Here is a 13,805-nt window from a genome sequence, read left to right as displayed (position 1 = left end):
CTGAAAGGACCATGGGGAATAGCGGCTCCGCAGGAGACAGGGCACAAAAGTAAAGCTTTTACAGGTCAGGTGGTGTGTACTGGCTCCTCCCCCTATGACCCTCCTCCAGACTCCAGTTAGGTACTGTGCCCGGACGAGCGTACACAATAAGGGAGGATTTTGAATCCCGGGTAAGACTCATACCAGCCACACCAATCACACCGTACAACTTGTGATCTAAACCCAGTTAACAGTATGATAACAGAGGAGCCTCTGAAAGATGGCTTCCTAAACAATAACCCGAATTAGTTAACAATAACTATGTACAAGTATTGCAGATAATCCGCACTTGGGATGGGCGCCCAGCATCCACTACGGACTCCGAGAAATAGAATTATCGGTAAGTAAATTCTTATTTTCTCTATCGTCCTAAGTGGATGCTGGGGTTCCTGAAAGGACCATGGGGATTATACCAAAGCTCCCAAACGGGCGGGAGAGTGCGGATGACTCTGCAGCACCGAATGAGAGAACTCCAGGTCCTCCTTTGCCAGGGTATCAAATTTGTAAAAATTTACAAACGTGTTCTCCCCTGACCACGTAGCTGCTCGGCAGAGTTGTAATGCCGAGACCCCTCGGGCAGCCGCCCAAGATGAGCCCACCTTCCTTGCGGAATGGGCCTTAACAGATTTAGGCTGTGGCAGGCCTGCCACAGAATGTACAAGTTGAATTTTGTTACAAATCCAACGAGCAATCGACTGCTTAGAAGCAGGTGCACCCAACTTGTTGGGTGCATACAGTATAAACAGCGAGTCAGATTTTCTGACTCCAGCCGTCCTTTAAATGTATATTTTTAAGGCTCTGACAACGTCCAACAACTTGGAGTCCTTCAAGTCGTCTGTAGCCGCAGGCACTACAATAGGCTGGTTCAGGTGAAACGCTGATACCACCTTAGGGAGAAAATGCGGACGCGTCCGCAGCTCTGCCCTATGTCGAATGGAAAATTAAATAAGGGCTTTTATAAAACAAAGCCGCCAGTTCAGATACTCTCCCGGCCGAAGCCAGGGCCAGTAACATAGTCACTTTCCATGTGAGATATTTCAAATCCACATTCTTTAGTGGTTCAAACCAATTGGATTTGAGGAAATCTAAAACTACATTTAGATCCCACGGTGCCACCTTAGGCACCACAGGAGGCTGTATATGCAGTACTCCTTAGATAAAAATCTGGACCTCAGGGACTGAGGCCAATTCTTTTTGGAAGAATATTGATAGGGCCGAAATTTGAACCTTAATAGATCCCAATTTGAGACCCATAGACAATCCTGATTGCAGGAAATGTAGGAAAACGACCCAGTTGAAATTCCTCCATCGGAGCACTCCGCTGCTCGCACCACGCAACATATTTTCGCCAAATACGGCGATAATGCTTCGCGGTGACTTCCTTCCTTGCCTTTATCAAGGTAGGAATGACTTCTTCTGGAATGCCTTTTCCTTTTATGATCTGGCATTCAAACGCCATGCCGTCAAACGCAGCCGCGGTAAGTCTTGAAAAAGACAAGGACCCTGCTGAAGCAGGTCCCTTCTCAGAAGTAGAGGCCACGGATCGTCCGTGACCATCTCTTGAAGTTCCGGGTACCAAGTCCTTCTTGGCCAATCCGGAGCCACTAGTCTTACTCCTCTTTGCCGTATAATCCTCAATACCTTTGGTATGAGAGGCAGAGGAGGAAACACATATACCGACTGGTACACCCAAGGTGTTACCAGCGCGTCCACAGCTATTGCCTGCGGATCTCTTGACCTGGCGCAATACCTGTCCAGTGTTTTGTTGAGGCGAGACGCCATCATGTCCACCATTGGTTTTACCCAACGGTTTAATAGCATGTGGAAAACTTCTGGATGAAGTCCCCACTCTCCCGGGTGAAGGTCGTGTCTGCTGAGGAAGTCTGCTTCCCAGTTGTCCACGCCCGGGATGAATACTGCTGACAGTGCTATCACGTGATTCTCCGCCCAGCGAAGGATCCTGGCAGCTTCTGCCATTGCCCTCCTGCTTCTTGTGCCGCCCTGTCTGTTTACATGGGCGACTGCCGTGATGTTGTCCGACTGGATCAACACCGGTCTTCCTTGAAGCAGAGGTTCCGCCTGGCTTAGAGCATTGTAGATTGCTCTTAGTTCCAGAATGCTTATGTGAAGAGACTTTTTCAGGCTCGACCACACTCCCTGGAAATTTCTTCCCTGTGTGACTGCTCCCCAGCCTCTCAGGCTGGCATCCGTGGTCACCAGGATCCAATCCTGCATGCCGAATCTGCGGCCCTCCAATAGATGAGCCTCCTGCAACCACCACAGAAGGGATACCCTTGTCCTCGGCGACAGGGTTATCCGCAGGTGCATCTGAAGATGCGACCCTGACCATTTGTCCAACAGATCCCTTTGCATGGAATCTGCCGAAAGGGATTGCTTCGTAAGAAGCTACCATTTTTTCCCAGGACTCTTGTGCATTGATGTACAGACACCTTTCCTGGTTTTAGGAGGTTCCTGACCAGGTCAGATAACTCCTTGGCTTTTTCTTCGGGAAGAAAAACCTTTTTCTGAACTGTGTCCAGAATCATCCCCAGGAACAGCAGACGAGTTGTCGGCATTAATTGGGATTTTGGAATATTCAGAATCCATCCGTGCTGCTTTAGCACCTCTTGAGATAGTGCTAAACCCATCTCTAGCTGTTCTCTGGACCTTGCCCTTATTAGGAGATCGTCCAAGTATGGGATAATTAATACGCCTTTTCTTCGAAGAAGAAATATTATCTCGGCCATTACCTTTGTAAAGACCCGAGGTGCCGTGGACAAACCAAACGGCAGCGTCTGAAACTGATAGTGACAGTTTTGTACAACGAACCTGAGGTACCCCTGGTGTGAGGGGTAATTGGAACGTGGAGATACGCATCCTTGATGTCCAAGGATACCATAAAGTCCCCTTCTTCCAGGTTCGCTATCACTGCTCTGAGTGACTCCATCTTGAACTTGAACTTCTTTATGTACAGGTTCAAGGACTTCAGATTTAGAATAGGCCTTACCGAGCCATCCGGCTTCGGTACCACAAAAAGAGTGGAATAATACCCCTTCCCTTGTTGTAGAAGAGGTACCTTGACTATCACCTGCTGAGAATACAGCTTGTGAATGGCTTCCAAAACCGTCTCCCTTTCTGAGGGGGACGTTGGTAAAGCAGACTTCAGGAAACGGCGAGGTGGCTCTGTCTCTAATTTCAACCTGTACCCCTGAGATATTATCTGCAGGATCCAGGGATTTACCTGCGAGTGAGCCCACTGCGCGCTGTAATTCTTGAGACGACCGCCTACCGCCCCCGAGTCCGCTTGCGAAGCCCCAGCGTCATGCTGAGGCTTTTGTAGAAGCCGGGGAGGGCTTCGGTTCCTGGGAAGGAGCTGCCTGTTGCTGTCTCTTCCCTCGTCCTCTGCCTCGTGGCAGATATGAATAGCCCTTTGCTCTCTTATTTTTAAAGGAACGAAAGGGCTGCGGTTGAAAGGTCGGTGCCTTTTTCTGTTGGGGAGTGACTTGAGGTAGAAAGGTGGATTTCCCGGCCGTAGCCGTGGCCACCAAATCCGATAGACCGACCCCAAATAACTCCTCTACGCATCGCCTGTCCACTGTCGTGTCCATAAAGCTCTTCTGGCCGAAATGGACATAGCACTTACCCGTGATGCCAGTGTGCAGATATCTCTCTGTGCATCACGCATATAAAGAAATGCATCCTTTATTTGTTCTAACGACAGTAAAATATTGTCCCTGTCCAGGGTATCAATATTTTCGATCAGGGACTCTGACCAAACTACCCCAGCACTGCACATCCAGGCAGTCGCAATAGCTGGTCGTAGTATAACACCTGCATGTGTGTATATACCTTTTTGGATATTTTCCATCCTCCTATCTGATGGATCTTTAAGTGCGGCCGTCTCAGGAGAGGGTAACGCCACTTGTTTTGATAAGCGTGTTAGCGCTTTGTCCACCCTAGGAGGTGTTTCCCAGCGCTCCCTAACCTCTGGCGGGAAAGGGTATAAAGCCAATAACTTCTTTGAAATTAGCAGTTTTTTATCGGGGCACCCCACGCTTCATCACACACGTCATTTAATTCTTCTGATTCGGTAAAAACTACTGGTAGTTTTTTCACACCCCACATAATACCCTGTTTAGTGGTACCTGTAGTATCAGCTAAATGTAACATCTCCTTTATTGCCAAAATCATATAACGTGTGGCCCTACTGGAAAATACGGTTGATTCGTCACCTTCACCACCGGAATCAGTGCCTGTGTCTGGGTCTGTGTCGACCGACTGAGGCAAGGGGCGTTTTACAGCCCCTGACGGTGTTTGAGGCGCCTGGACAGGCACTAATTGAGTGTCCGGCCGCCTCATGTCGGCAAACGACTGCTTAAGCGAGTTGACGCTATCCCGTAATTCCACAAATAAAGGCATCCATTCTGGTGTCGACCCCCTAGGAGGTGACATCCTCATATTTGGCAATTGCTCCGCCTCCACACCAATAACGTCCTCATACATGTCGACACACACGTACCGACACACAGCAGACACACAGGGAATGCTCTATACGAAGACAGGACCCACTAGCCCTTTGGGGAGACAGAGGGAGAGTCTGCCAGCACACACCAAAAAGCGCTATATATGACAGGGATAGCCTTATGATTAAGTGCTCCCTTATAGCTGCTTTTATATTAATATATTGCCATTTATTTTGCCCCCCCTCTCTGTTATACCCTGTTTCTGTAGTGCAGTGCAGGGGAGAGACCTGGGAGCCTTCCTGACCAGCGGAGCTGTGACAGAAAATGGCGCCGTGTGCTGAGGAGATAGGCCCCGCCCCTTTTTCGGCGGGCTCGTCTCCCGCTATTTAGTACATTTAGGCAGGGGTAAATATCTCCATATAGCCTCTGGGGCTATATGTGAGGTATTTTTAGCCTTTTTAAAGGTTTTCATTTGCCTCCCAGGGCGCCCCCCCCCCAGCGCCCTGCACCCTCAGTGACTGCCGTGTGAAGTGTGCTGAGAGGAAAATGGCGCACAGCTGCAGTGCTGTGCGCTACCTTAAGAAGACTGCAGGAGTCTTCAGCCGCCGATTCTGGACCTCTTCTTGCTTCAGCATCTGTGAGGGGGCCGGCGGCGTGGCTCCGGTGACCATCCAGGCTGTACCTGTGATCGTCCCTCTGGAGCTTCATGTCCAGTAGCCAAGAAGCCAATCCATCCTGCACGCAGGTGAGTTCACTTCTTCTCCCCTCTGTCCCTCGTTGCAGTGATCCTGTTGCCAGCAGGAATCACTGTAAAATAAAAAACCTAAGCTAAACTCTCTAAGCAGCTCTTTATGAGAGCCACCTAGAATTGCACCCTTCTCGGCCGGGCACAAAAATCTAACTGGAGTCTGGAGGAGGGTCATAGGGGGAGGAGCCAGTACACACCACCTGACCTGTAAAAGCTTTACTTTTGTGCCCTGTCTCCTGCGGAGCCGCTATTCCCCATGGTCCTTTCAGGAACCCCAGCATCCACTTAGGACGATAGAGAAATATATATATATATATATATATATATATATATATATATATATCCAAAAGCGGAAATAAACGGCACTCACAGGGTATATAGTTTCAAAAAAGACTGGTATATTGGTGTAACGTTTCGGAGCACCAGCCCCTTCTTCCAGACAACACTGGAAGAAGGGGCTGGTGCTCCGAAACGTTACAGCAATATACCAGTCTTTTTTAAACTATATACCCTGTGAGTGCAGTTAATTTCCGCTTTTGGACATTTATGTGATTGAGGATTCAGGCACCAGGGGAAGCTGGACATTGAGACAGTGGGGCGGTATACGGCGGTATGGTATACCGCCACTTCTTCCACGAGCCACTAGCCGGCAGCCACTAGCCGCCCGACGTCGCCAGCAGCCCACCGATCACTGCTGCCAGCAACAAATTAGGTAATGTTCCCCTGCCGTCACCTCTCTCCCTGCTGTCACTGCCGCCACCCTCCCCGTCGTCACTCTCCCTGTCGTCACTCTTGCCACTCTCCCTGTCGCCACTCTCGCCACTCTCCCTGTCGCCACTCTCCCTGTCGTCACTCTCCCTGCCCCTGTCGTCCCTGTCGTCACTCTCCCTGTCGTCACTTTCTCTCTCCCTGTCGTCACTCTCCCTGTCGTCACTCTCTCTCTCTCCCTGTCGTCACTCTCTCTCTCTGTCGTCACACTATCGTCACACCCCTCTCTCTCCCTGTCGTCACACCCTCTCTCTCTGTCGTCACACTCTCTCTCTCCCTCCCTGTCGTCACACTCTCTCTCTCTCCCTGTCGTCACACTCTCTCTCTCTCCCTGTCGTCACTGTCTCTCCCTCTCCCTGTTGTCACTGTCTCTCTCCCTGTCGTCACTCTGGCTGTCCCTGCTGTCACAATTTCAGCTCCTTCAGTGTGCTACAAGGTGAAAGTCGGCTCCTTCAGTGTGCTACAAGGTGAATGTCGGCTCCTTCAGTGTGCTACAAGGCGAATGTCGGCTCCTTCAGTGTGCTACAAGGCGAATGTCGGCTCCTTCAGTGTGCTACAAGGTGAATGTCGGCTCTTTCAGTGTGCTACAAGGTGAATGTCGGCTCCTTCAGTGTGCTACAAGGTGAATGTCGGCTCCTTCAGTGTGCTACAAGGTGATGTCGGCTCCTTCAGTGTGCTACAAGGTGAATGTCGGCTCCTTCAGTGTGCTACAATGTGAATGTCGGCTCCTTCAGTGTGCTACAATGTGAATGTCGGCTCCTTCAGTGTGCTACAAGGTGAATTTCGGCTCCTTCAGTGTGCTACAAGGTGAATTTCGGCTCCTTCAGTGTGCTACAAGGTGAATTTAGGATCATTCAGTGTGCTACAATGTGAATTTCGGATCATTCAGTGTGCTACAATGTGAATTTCGGCTCATTCAGTGTGCTATAAAGTGAAAGGGGCATCAGTACTACATAGTATAAGTGGTTCTACTACACAGGGCACGCCCCCTTTTGGGTGACCACGCGCATAATTACATCCTTGACTTTTGCATACCCCCACTTCAAAATTTCCACACACACACACATACTGTACATGCAGCCCAACTCTCAGGCATAATTGGGACATTAGGGTAGGGCCACACGTAGCGGCCAAGCGGGTCTCGGCTTGGCTAGGAGGAGGGGGGGAGGGGGGGGTTTGTGTGCACACGGATCCTGTTCTGCGGGATCCTGCAGAACAGGATCCGGCCAGTGACACCCAGGATTTCAATGGAACACTGTGCCGCACTGTATGAACAAATACATTGAAATGTATGTGTTCACATTGAAATCTCACCGTCCTGTCATCCGGCCTGACAGCAGCATGCTGCGGTCGGATCCGGCAGCGGCGGGACTGCCGTACATGTGTGGGTGCCTGGATAGGCGCCCATGTTCTGTCTCCTTCCAGCCAAGCGGGTCCCACTGAACGGGACCCGCATGGCCGCTATGTGTGGCCCTACCATTAGAACACAATGGATACTGGGATTTTTTAAAAACAATCCGCAAGATAAACAAACAATGCTATTACCAAGTCACATACAGAAAAAGAAAATATTGATCACCACATGGATAAATAATACAAGTAGTAGATTTACTAAAGCTTCTAAAACAGAGAAGTGGTGGAGTGGCCCATAGCAACCAAATCAGATTCTACCTATTATTTCTCTACTGCATTCTAGAAAATATAGCTGGAATCGAATTTGTTGCGATGGGCAACACCGCCACTTCTCTGTTTTAGAAGCTTTAGTAAATATACCCCTTAGTATGGACTGTCAGTGCTTTTACATAAGTCTATCCCACAATGAATGAACGTAAATACAAGAAAGTTACAAAAACATACATAATGTGATTTAAAAAAACGTCTAACAAGCATTAATAATGTTCTTGAATATACCCTGAATATGATACACTATAAGGTCCGATAAGAGTTATTTTAAGATGTTGCCGTGTGCATATTCCTGTCCAAGCACAGCCTAGCAAGACCAGGTACCTACCACATTGGAAAGTATGTCTTGCCTCCGTGGAGATGCACTGGCCAGTACCACCCTCTTCCCTGCCAGCTTTGAAATGACTGGGTTTAGCAACATTTGTCTTTTGTAAAAGCAGGACTTCAATCTCCTAAACAGATAGAACATAAAACAGAACATTTTTGAATTCCAATGAAAAAGTGCTTAATGAATATCCATTGCGGTCAATTATATACAGATAATTTAAAATTAAATATCAATCCTGCTGTGTGAATTCAGACCTTAGCCAATGGCAGACAAACACAGCAGAGACCATTAGTGTTCCTGATCATGTCTGTGCAGAGATCAAGTGCTTTGTGGGTAAATGTCAGTGGATGGACATTCCTGCCTTGAAAAAGGCATGTGAAAGACCTGTAGGAAACTGAACAGGAAGCAGCAGTTAGGCGTCACTAGCAATTGTACCCAGGTAGTCAAGGTGGCCCCACCAAACACATGGGATTAAATACAATTAGCCGCAGGTTCCGCTTCCACTGGTAAAATAAATTTTTCCTATTCAATTACAAATCCGACTTAAGCTAATGTGAGTGGGACAAGTATGTGAGACTGTTATTTAGAGGCGACAAGAGATTTTGAATTTGCAGGTGGAAGTTACATGAGGTTTTTTTTAACCAGGCAGACAACCATACTATCGCTTCGATAAGCATTTTCTAATTGAATAGCATGGGTCACAGGAGCTGGTATGCTGAAACAACAGTGCGCAGTGTTTGGTAATGTGACCTGCTGTAAAATATCCGCATAACATGGATAACTGAATTCGGCCCATGAAGTCTCTATGAGCCTGATACGGCCATCTGCTAGCTGGAAGGTAGTGGCTACAAACCCCAGGACATTTGCGAACCTGTGGCAGCACTAGACTGCTATTTATACAAAAGACTGCTATTTTATAAGCTTTGTGGCTTTATACAGCAGAAGGAGCAAATAGTCAGATACTACTTTTCTGATGTTTTTTTTTCCACTTGTACGTTAATATGCACTTTCAGGGGTAGATTTATTAAAGCTCTAAAACAGCAACCAATCAGATGCTGTCTATAATTTTCTAAAAAGGCAATAGAGAAATGAAAGACTGCATCTGATAGGTTGCTATGGGCAACATCACCAATTATCTGTTTTAGAAGCTATAGTAAATTTACCCCTTAGTATTTAGTAAACTTATTGGCTAATTTCTACTCAGCACCTGGTGGAAGTTAAAATACACTTACTTTATATTTCTAATTTCGGTGTTAGCTAAGCTTCCTAAAATGTGTCAGTGTCAATGTGTTCTCTAGTCCCTAAATAAGGGTCCTGCAATTATAGAGTAATATTATATATGTTGTGCCTGCTCCTTTGACATCCTAGAAAGGGGGTAAACCGGTGAATGCAGGTGAAACGGAACAGACCAGACTTTGATCAGTATGTTTTTTTATTTTTTTATTTGTTGCATGTCCAGAAACAAAAGGTTCGTTTCTGGACATGAAGCATTAACTAACTACAATTCAAACATTTACATTACTGCAATATGTGGACATAATTGTACAATCGCTGCACTTTCAGCTGACACTTCAGTTACTTGTCAAACAGATCCTAAACACAATTTGCTGGACAATGCAGACAACAAATTTGCAACTCAACCTATTCTAGAGCCACGAAGAGTGAAATATTCCATAAAAACACATAAATATATACACACAAACATTAAATGACAATACTAAAGTGATAGGAAATGACAATGCATACACTACTGTGTTTTAGTTGGTGTAAACATGACTGCTAATGCAAATATTCCCCAATATTGGCAGGAAGGAGTATTTTGCAAGACAACTGGTGTCTCTGAAAAACTTGGCAGTGCAAAATCACTGTGGACTCATATGGCTGGGATAGCACAACAGACCTCAGAGCTATGTGAGGTCAGAGATGCACCAGGTATTGGTTTGTAATCCGTATATTATAATAAGCATTTACCAGGAATAATAGTAGCCCTTGTGATAAAGTGTTTTTCAAGGATTAAACACATTTCCACTTCTCATTTTAAGTATATCTTCACAACAAATATTTGAAGGCATGCTACATACCACAACGGATACTTGAATTTGATATTTCGTGTAAGATATTCAGAACGTTATCACTGAGCTTGGAATAACAATGACATGCAGAAAAGGGCAAAATTCACATACATTTGGTTTAATCATTTAACAATCAGGACTAGAACAAGAAATGACCATCAAAGGATTAATCATGGATGGTCTCCATCGATAGTGTCATTAGTGTTCAGCATCGATGGCATGAACCCATTGATGGTTTCACCTATCGATGGACAGTCCTCTGCTCTGTCATAAGTCTTACAGCAGGCCAATCAAGAGAGGGGGTGGGGGACTTAGTGGCACATTCAGGGGGAAAATTCAGACCTGATTGTAGCAGCAAATTTGTTAGCAGTTGGGCAAATGCATGGGGGTCATTCCGAGTTGATCGCTCGCAACTTTTTGCAGCGCTGCGATCAGATTAAAACTCGGCAAAACTGCGCATGCGTATGCACCGCAATGAGCAGGCGCATCGTATGGGTACAAAGAGGATCGGTGCTGGGCGATGGATTTAACGAAGAATCCATTCGCACAGTCAATCGCAAGGTGATTGACAGAAGGAGGGCGTTTATGGGTGTCAACTGACCGTTTTCTGGGAGTGTTTGGGAAAACGCAGGCGTGTCCAAGTGTTTGCAGGGCGGGTGTCTGACGTCAATTCCGGGACCAAAAAGACTGGAGTGATCGCAGCGGCTGAGTAAGTCCAGAGCTACTCAGAAACTGCACAAACTGTTTTTGTACCGCTCGGCTGCAAAGGCGTTCGCACACTTGCAAAGCGAAAATACACTCCCCCATAGGTGGCAATTATCTGATCGCAGCACTGCAAAAAGTTGCTAGTGAGCGATCAACTCGGAATGACCCCCCATGTGCACTGCAGGGGGGGGGCAGATATAACATTTGCAGATTTAGATTTGGGTGGGTTATTTTGTTTCTGTGCAGGGTAAATACTGCCCGCTTTATGTTTACACTGCAATTTAGATTTCAGTCTGAACACACCTCAGCCAAATCTAACTCTCTCTGCACATTACATCTGCCCACCCTGCAGTGCACATGGGCCCTCATTCCGAGTTATTCGCTCGCTAGCTGCTTTTAGCAGCATTGCACATGCTAAGCCGCCGCCCTCTGGGAGTGTATCTTAGCATAGCAGAATTGCGAACGAAAGATTAGCTGAATTGCGATTAGAAATTTCTTAGCAGTTTCTGAGTAGCTCGAGACTTACTCAGCCATTGCGATCAGTTCAGTCAGTTTCGTTCCTGGTTTGACGTCACAAACACACCCAGCGTTCGCCCAGACACTCCCCCGTTTCTTCAGACACTCCCGCGTTTTTCCCAGAAACGCCAGCGTTGTTTCGCACACTCCCAGAAAACGGCCAGTTTCCACCCAGAAACACCCACTTCCTGTCAATCACAGTACGATCACCAGAACGATGTAAAATCCTCGTTATGCCGTGAGTAAAATACCTAACTTTTGTGTAAAATAACTAAGCGCATGCGCTCTGCGAACCTTGCGCATGCGCAGTAAGCGACTAATCACAATATAGCGAAAACCGGCAACGAGCGAACAACTCGGAATGAGGGCCATGGTTTTGCCCAACTGCTAACAAATTTGCTGCTACGATCAGGTCTGAATTACCCCCCATGTGTTGGGCTAAACTCTGTTTCCCCTGCAATGGGCTGAGAAAAAAAAAAAAACTATGCACGTTCCATTGGTGCTGGAGAACAGGCAGATCTCCACCAACTATGGAAAAACCACTGACCAACGATGGCAGACCATTGGTGATTGATCAGAAACCAGAGATGTTCAAAGCGTCAATTGCGATCAACCAGCTGATTGCAGGACGTTGTTCAGTAGATCATTCCTGCATTCAACAGCATTTTAATACACAAGTAACGTGAAGTAGTTTGCACCGTCAATGACTACCACCCAGCCAATCCACAGCCAGTAGGAGAATACAGAGGACGCAGCAAACCAACCAGGGCATTAAGCAGTACTCAAGCCCCACCTATCATATTCTGGGAAATGAGTGGCATTATTATGTATTATAGGTGCATGTTAATTTAAAACATGTTCGATCTTTTTTGTAACAACTAAACATGTATTTTAACAAATGCTCAGTTGAACACTTTGATTAAAATTGGAACTTGCGGTGGGAAGGTATGGTAGGTTGACACATGAAAATAGATCACAAGCTTATAATATTTTACCCTACATCATTTTATATACACACATTGTTCAGACACCTGTTACCAAAAACTTTCCGACGTATATAAAACATTTTAGAAATGGATTATTTGTTTTTTAGTTGTTGTCCTTCAGAAGCAAAACTTTTTATTCCCATAATAATCAAAGTGGACAACAAAATGAATGCGTGTGTGTCTGAGCATGTCTTGGTTTTCAACTGCAGTGCCAACCAATGTATCACACTATCCTTCATATTGTATAACAATACCTGTACATGGGTTTATTCTCCAACGGAATGAATTACACATACCTGCTGTATCTGGCTGAAGAACTGTCAGCTGCAACTATCCTAGAGGATGCGGAAATACAACAGGACAGTGATGTCACTATAAACTACTTGCTTTTAATACCACATTCATTTTTTAAGTAATTGATAAGGACATAGAGGATAATTGGAATCACAGGTGTTAAAACCAGGACCCTGGTCAGAAGTTATATTCCAGGCTTCAGCTTTCAGTGCCAGTTGGCTGTCATCTCCTCTGCCCTGTACTGGCCAACAACATATAACACAGAGGAGGAAGCACATATAAGTTCAGTATTCCCAATGCTCTATCCTGTGCATCAGTTACGTTATGTACCTGCAGCAGCCACACTACTTACTATGCCTCAGTCTCTCCGGCTTCTCATACATCTGCGCCGGCCACGTACGGACACCTGACGGTTGAGGCTAGATCCAAGTGGCCTAAGGGACCTTTTCCGTCAGGGGGAGGAGCCACGACACAAGGGGGAGGAGCTACGCCAGCGGGACAGTTGCTCTAGTATCCAGACCACCAACTATTACCTTTAGTAATTAGGTGGCGAGCGAAGCGAGCCACCGTGCCCGAAGCGTGGCGAGCGTACTTTTTGGGTACCTTGTTCGGCCGTAGCTCCTCCCCCTGGTGACGGGTCTCCTCCCCTAGGTACGTCAGAAGGTCCCTTCTCCCACTCCGATATAGAATCACTGTCTCTATCCCTGTCAAAATGTGAAAACTAGAGTAAACTCTACGTTGCCAAATAGCAGTAACATTCTGTGAGCTTTCGTTTGACGCATCGTCCATCTTGTTGAGGATCGACGTTCTCTGATTCCGAGGCAATCATCTACCACAAAATGTCTCCTCTGGCTACTACTCTATAGCTCCTCTGTTACAGCATGCAGCATGGTACATAGAGGCAGAGCTGTGCTGCTGTGGTCCCCAGTGCTGGAGGCTCGGCGTCATATTGTTGGCTATAAAGTCGGTAGCTCGCAGCTGCTACTAGTACACACCCACGCCTCCTGCTCCTTCTCTGTGTGCTAGCTGCAGGGAGATCGCATTCGGAATTATGTGTATATTTTGTATTCTCTCGTTAATACACACACAAGGTTCTCAAACGTCAGTATATTTAAAGATCTTAAAAAATATATAGAGTGTAATTATCAGTAGTTAATTAATACCACGAAAAATGTAAGTTGGGAAATATACCTTATATCAACT

General features: G+C 46.5%; 1 protein-coding gene across 3 annotated transcripts in view; it reads right to left on the bottom strand.

Annotated features, from left to right (window-relative positions):
* ASMTL (acetylserotonin O-methyltransferase like) overlaps positions 1–13,419 on the bottom strand; it is a 122,462-nt gene extending 109,043 nt beyond the window's left edge. Inside the window, exons 1-3 of one of the 3 annotated variants that reach the window (XM_063955692.1) lie at positions 12,955–13,419; positions 12,605–12,643; positions 8,030–8,153 (exon numbers count right to left, since the gene is read on the bottom strand). In XM_063955692.1, the coding sequence (XP_063811762.1) occupies positions 8,030–8,122 (93 nt within the window). In that variant the 5' untranslated portion in view covers positions 8,123–8,153; positions 12,605–12,643; positions 12,955–13,419. The remainder of the gene's footprint in view (positions 1–8,029; positions 8,154–12,604; positions 12,644–12,954) is intronic. The other 2 variants (XM_063955690.1, XM_063955691.1) reach the window with 2 other exon arrangements.
* Positions 13,420–13,805: the final 386 nt, after the last annotated feature.

This window comes from Pseudophryne corroboree, chromosome 2 (genome assembly GCF_028390025.1).
Source record: "Pseudophryne corroboree isolate aPseCor3 chromosome 2, aPseCor3.hap2, whole genome shotgun sequence".
NCBI lineage: Eukaryota > Metazoa > Chordata > Amphibia > Anura > Myobatrachidae > Pseudophryne > Pseudophryne corroboree.
The sequence above is the reverse complement of the archived record's forward strand: the minus strand, read 5'-3'. Positions and strand labels throughout refer to the sequence as shown.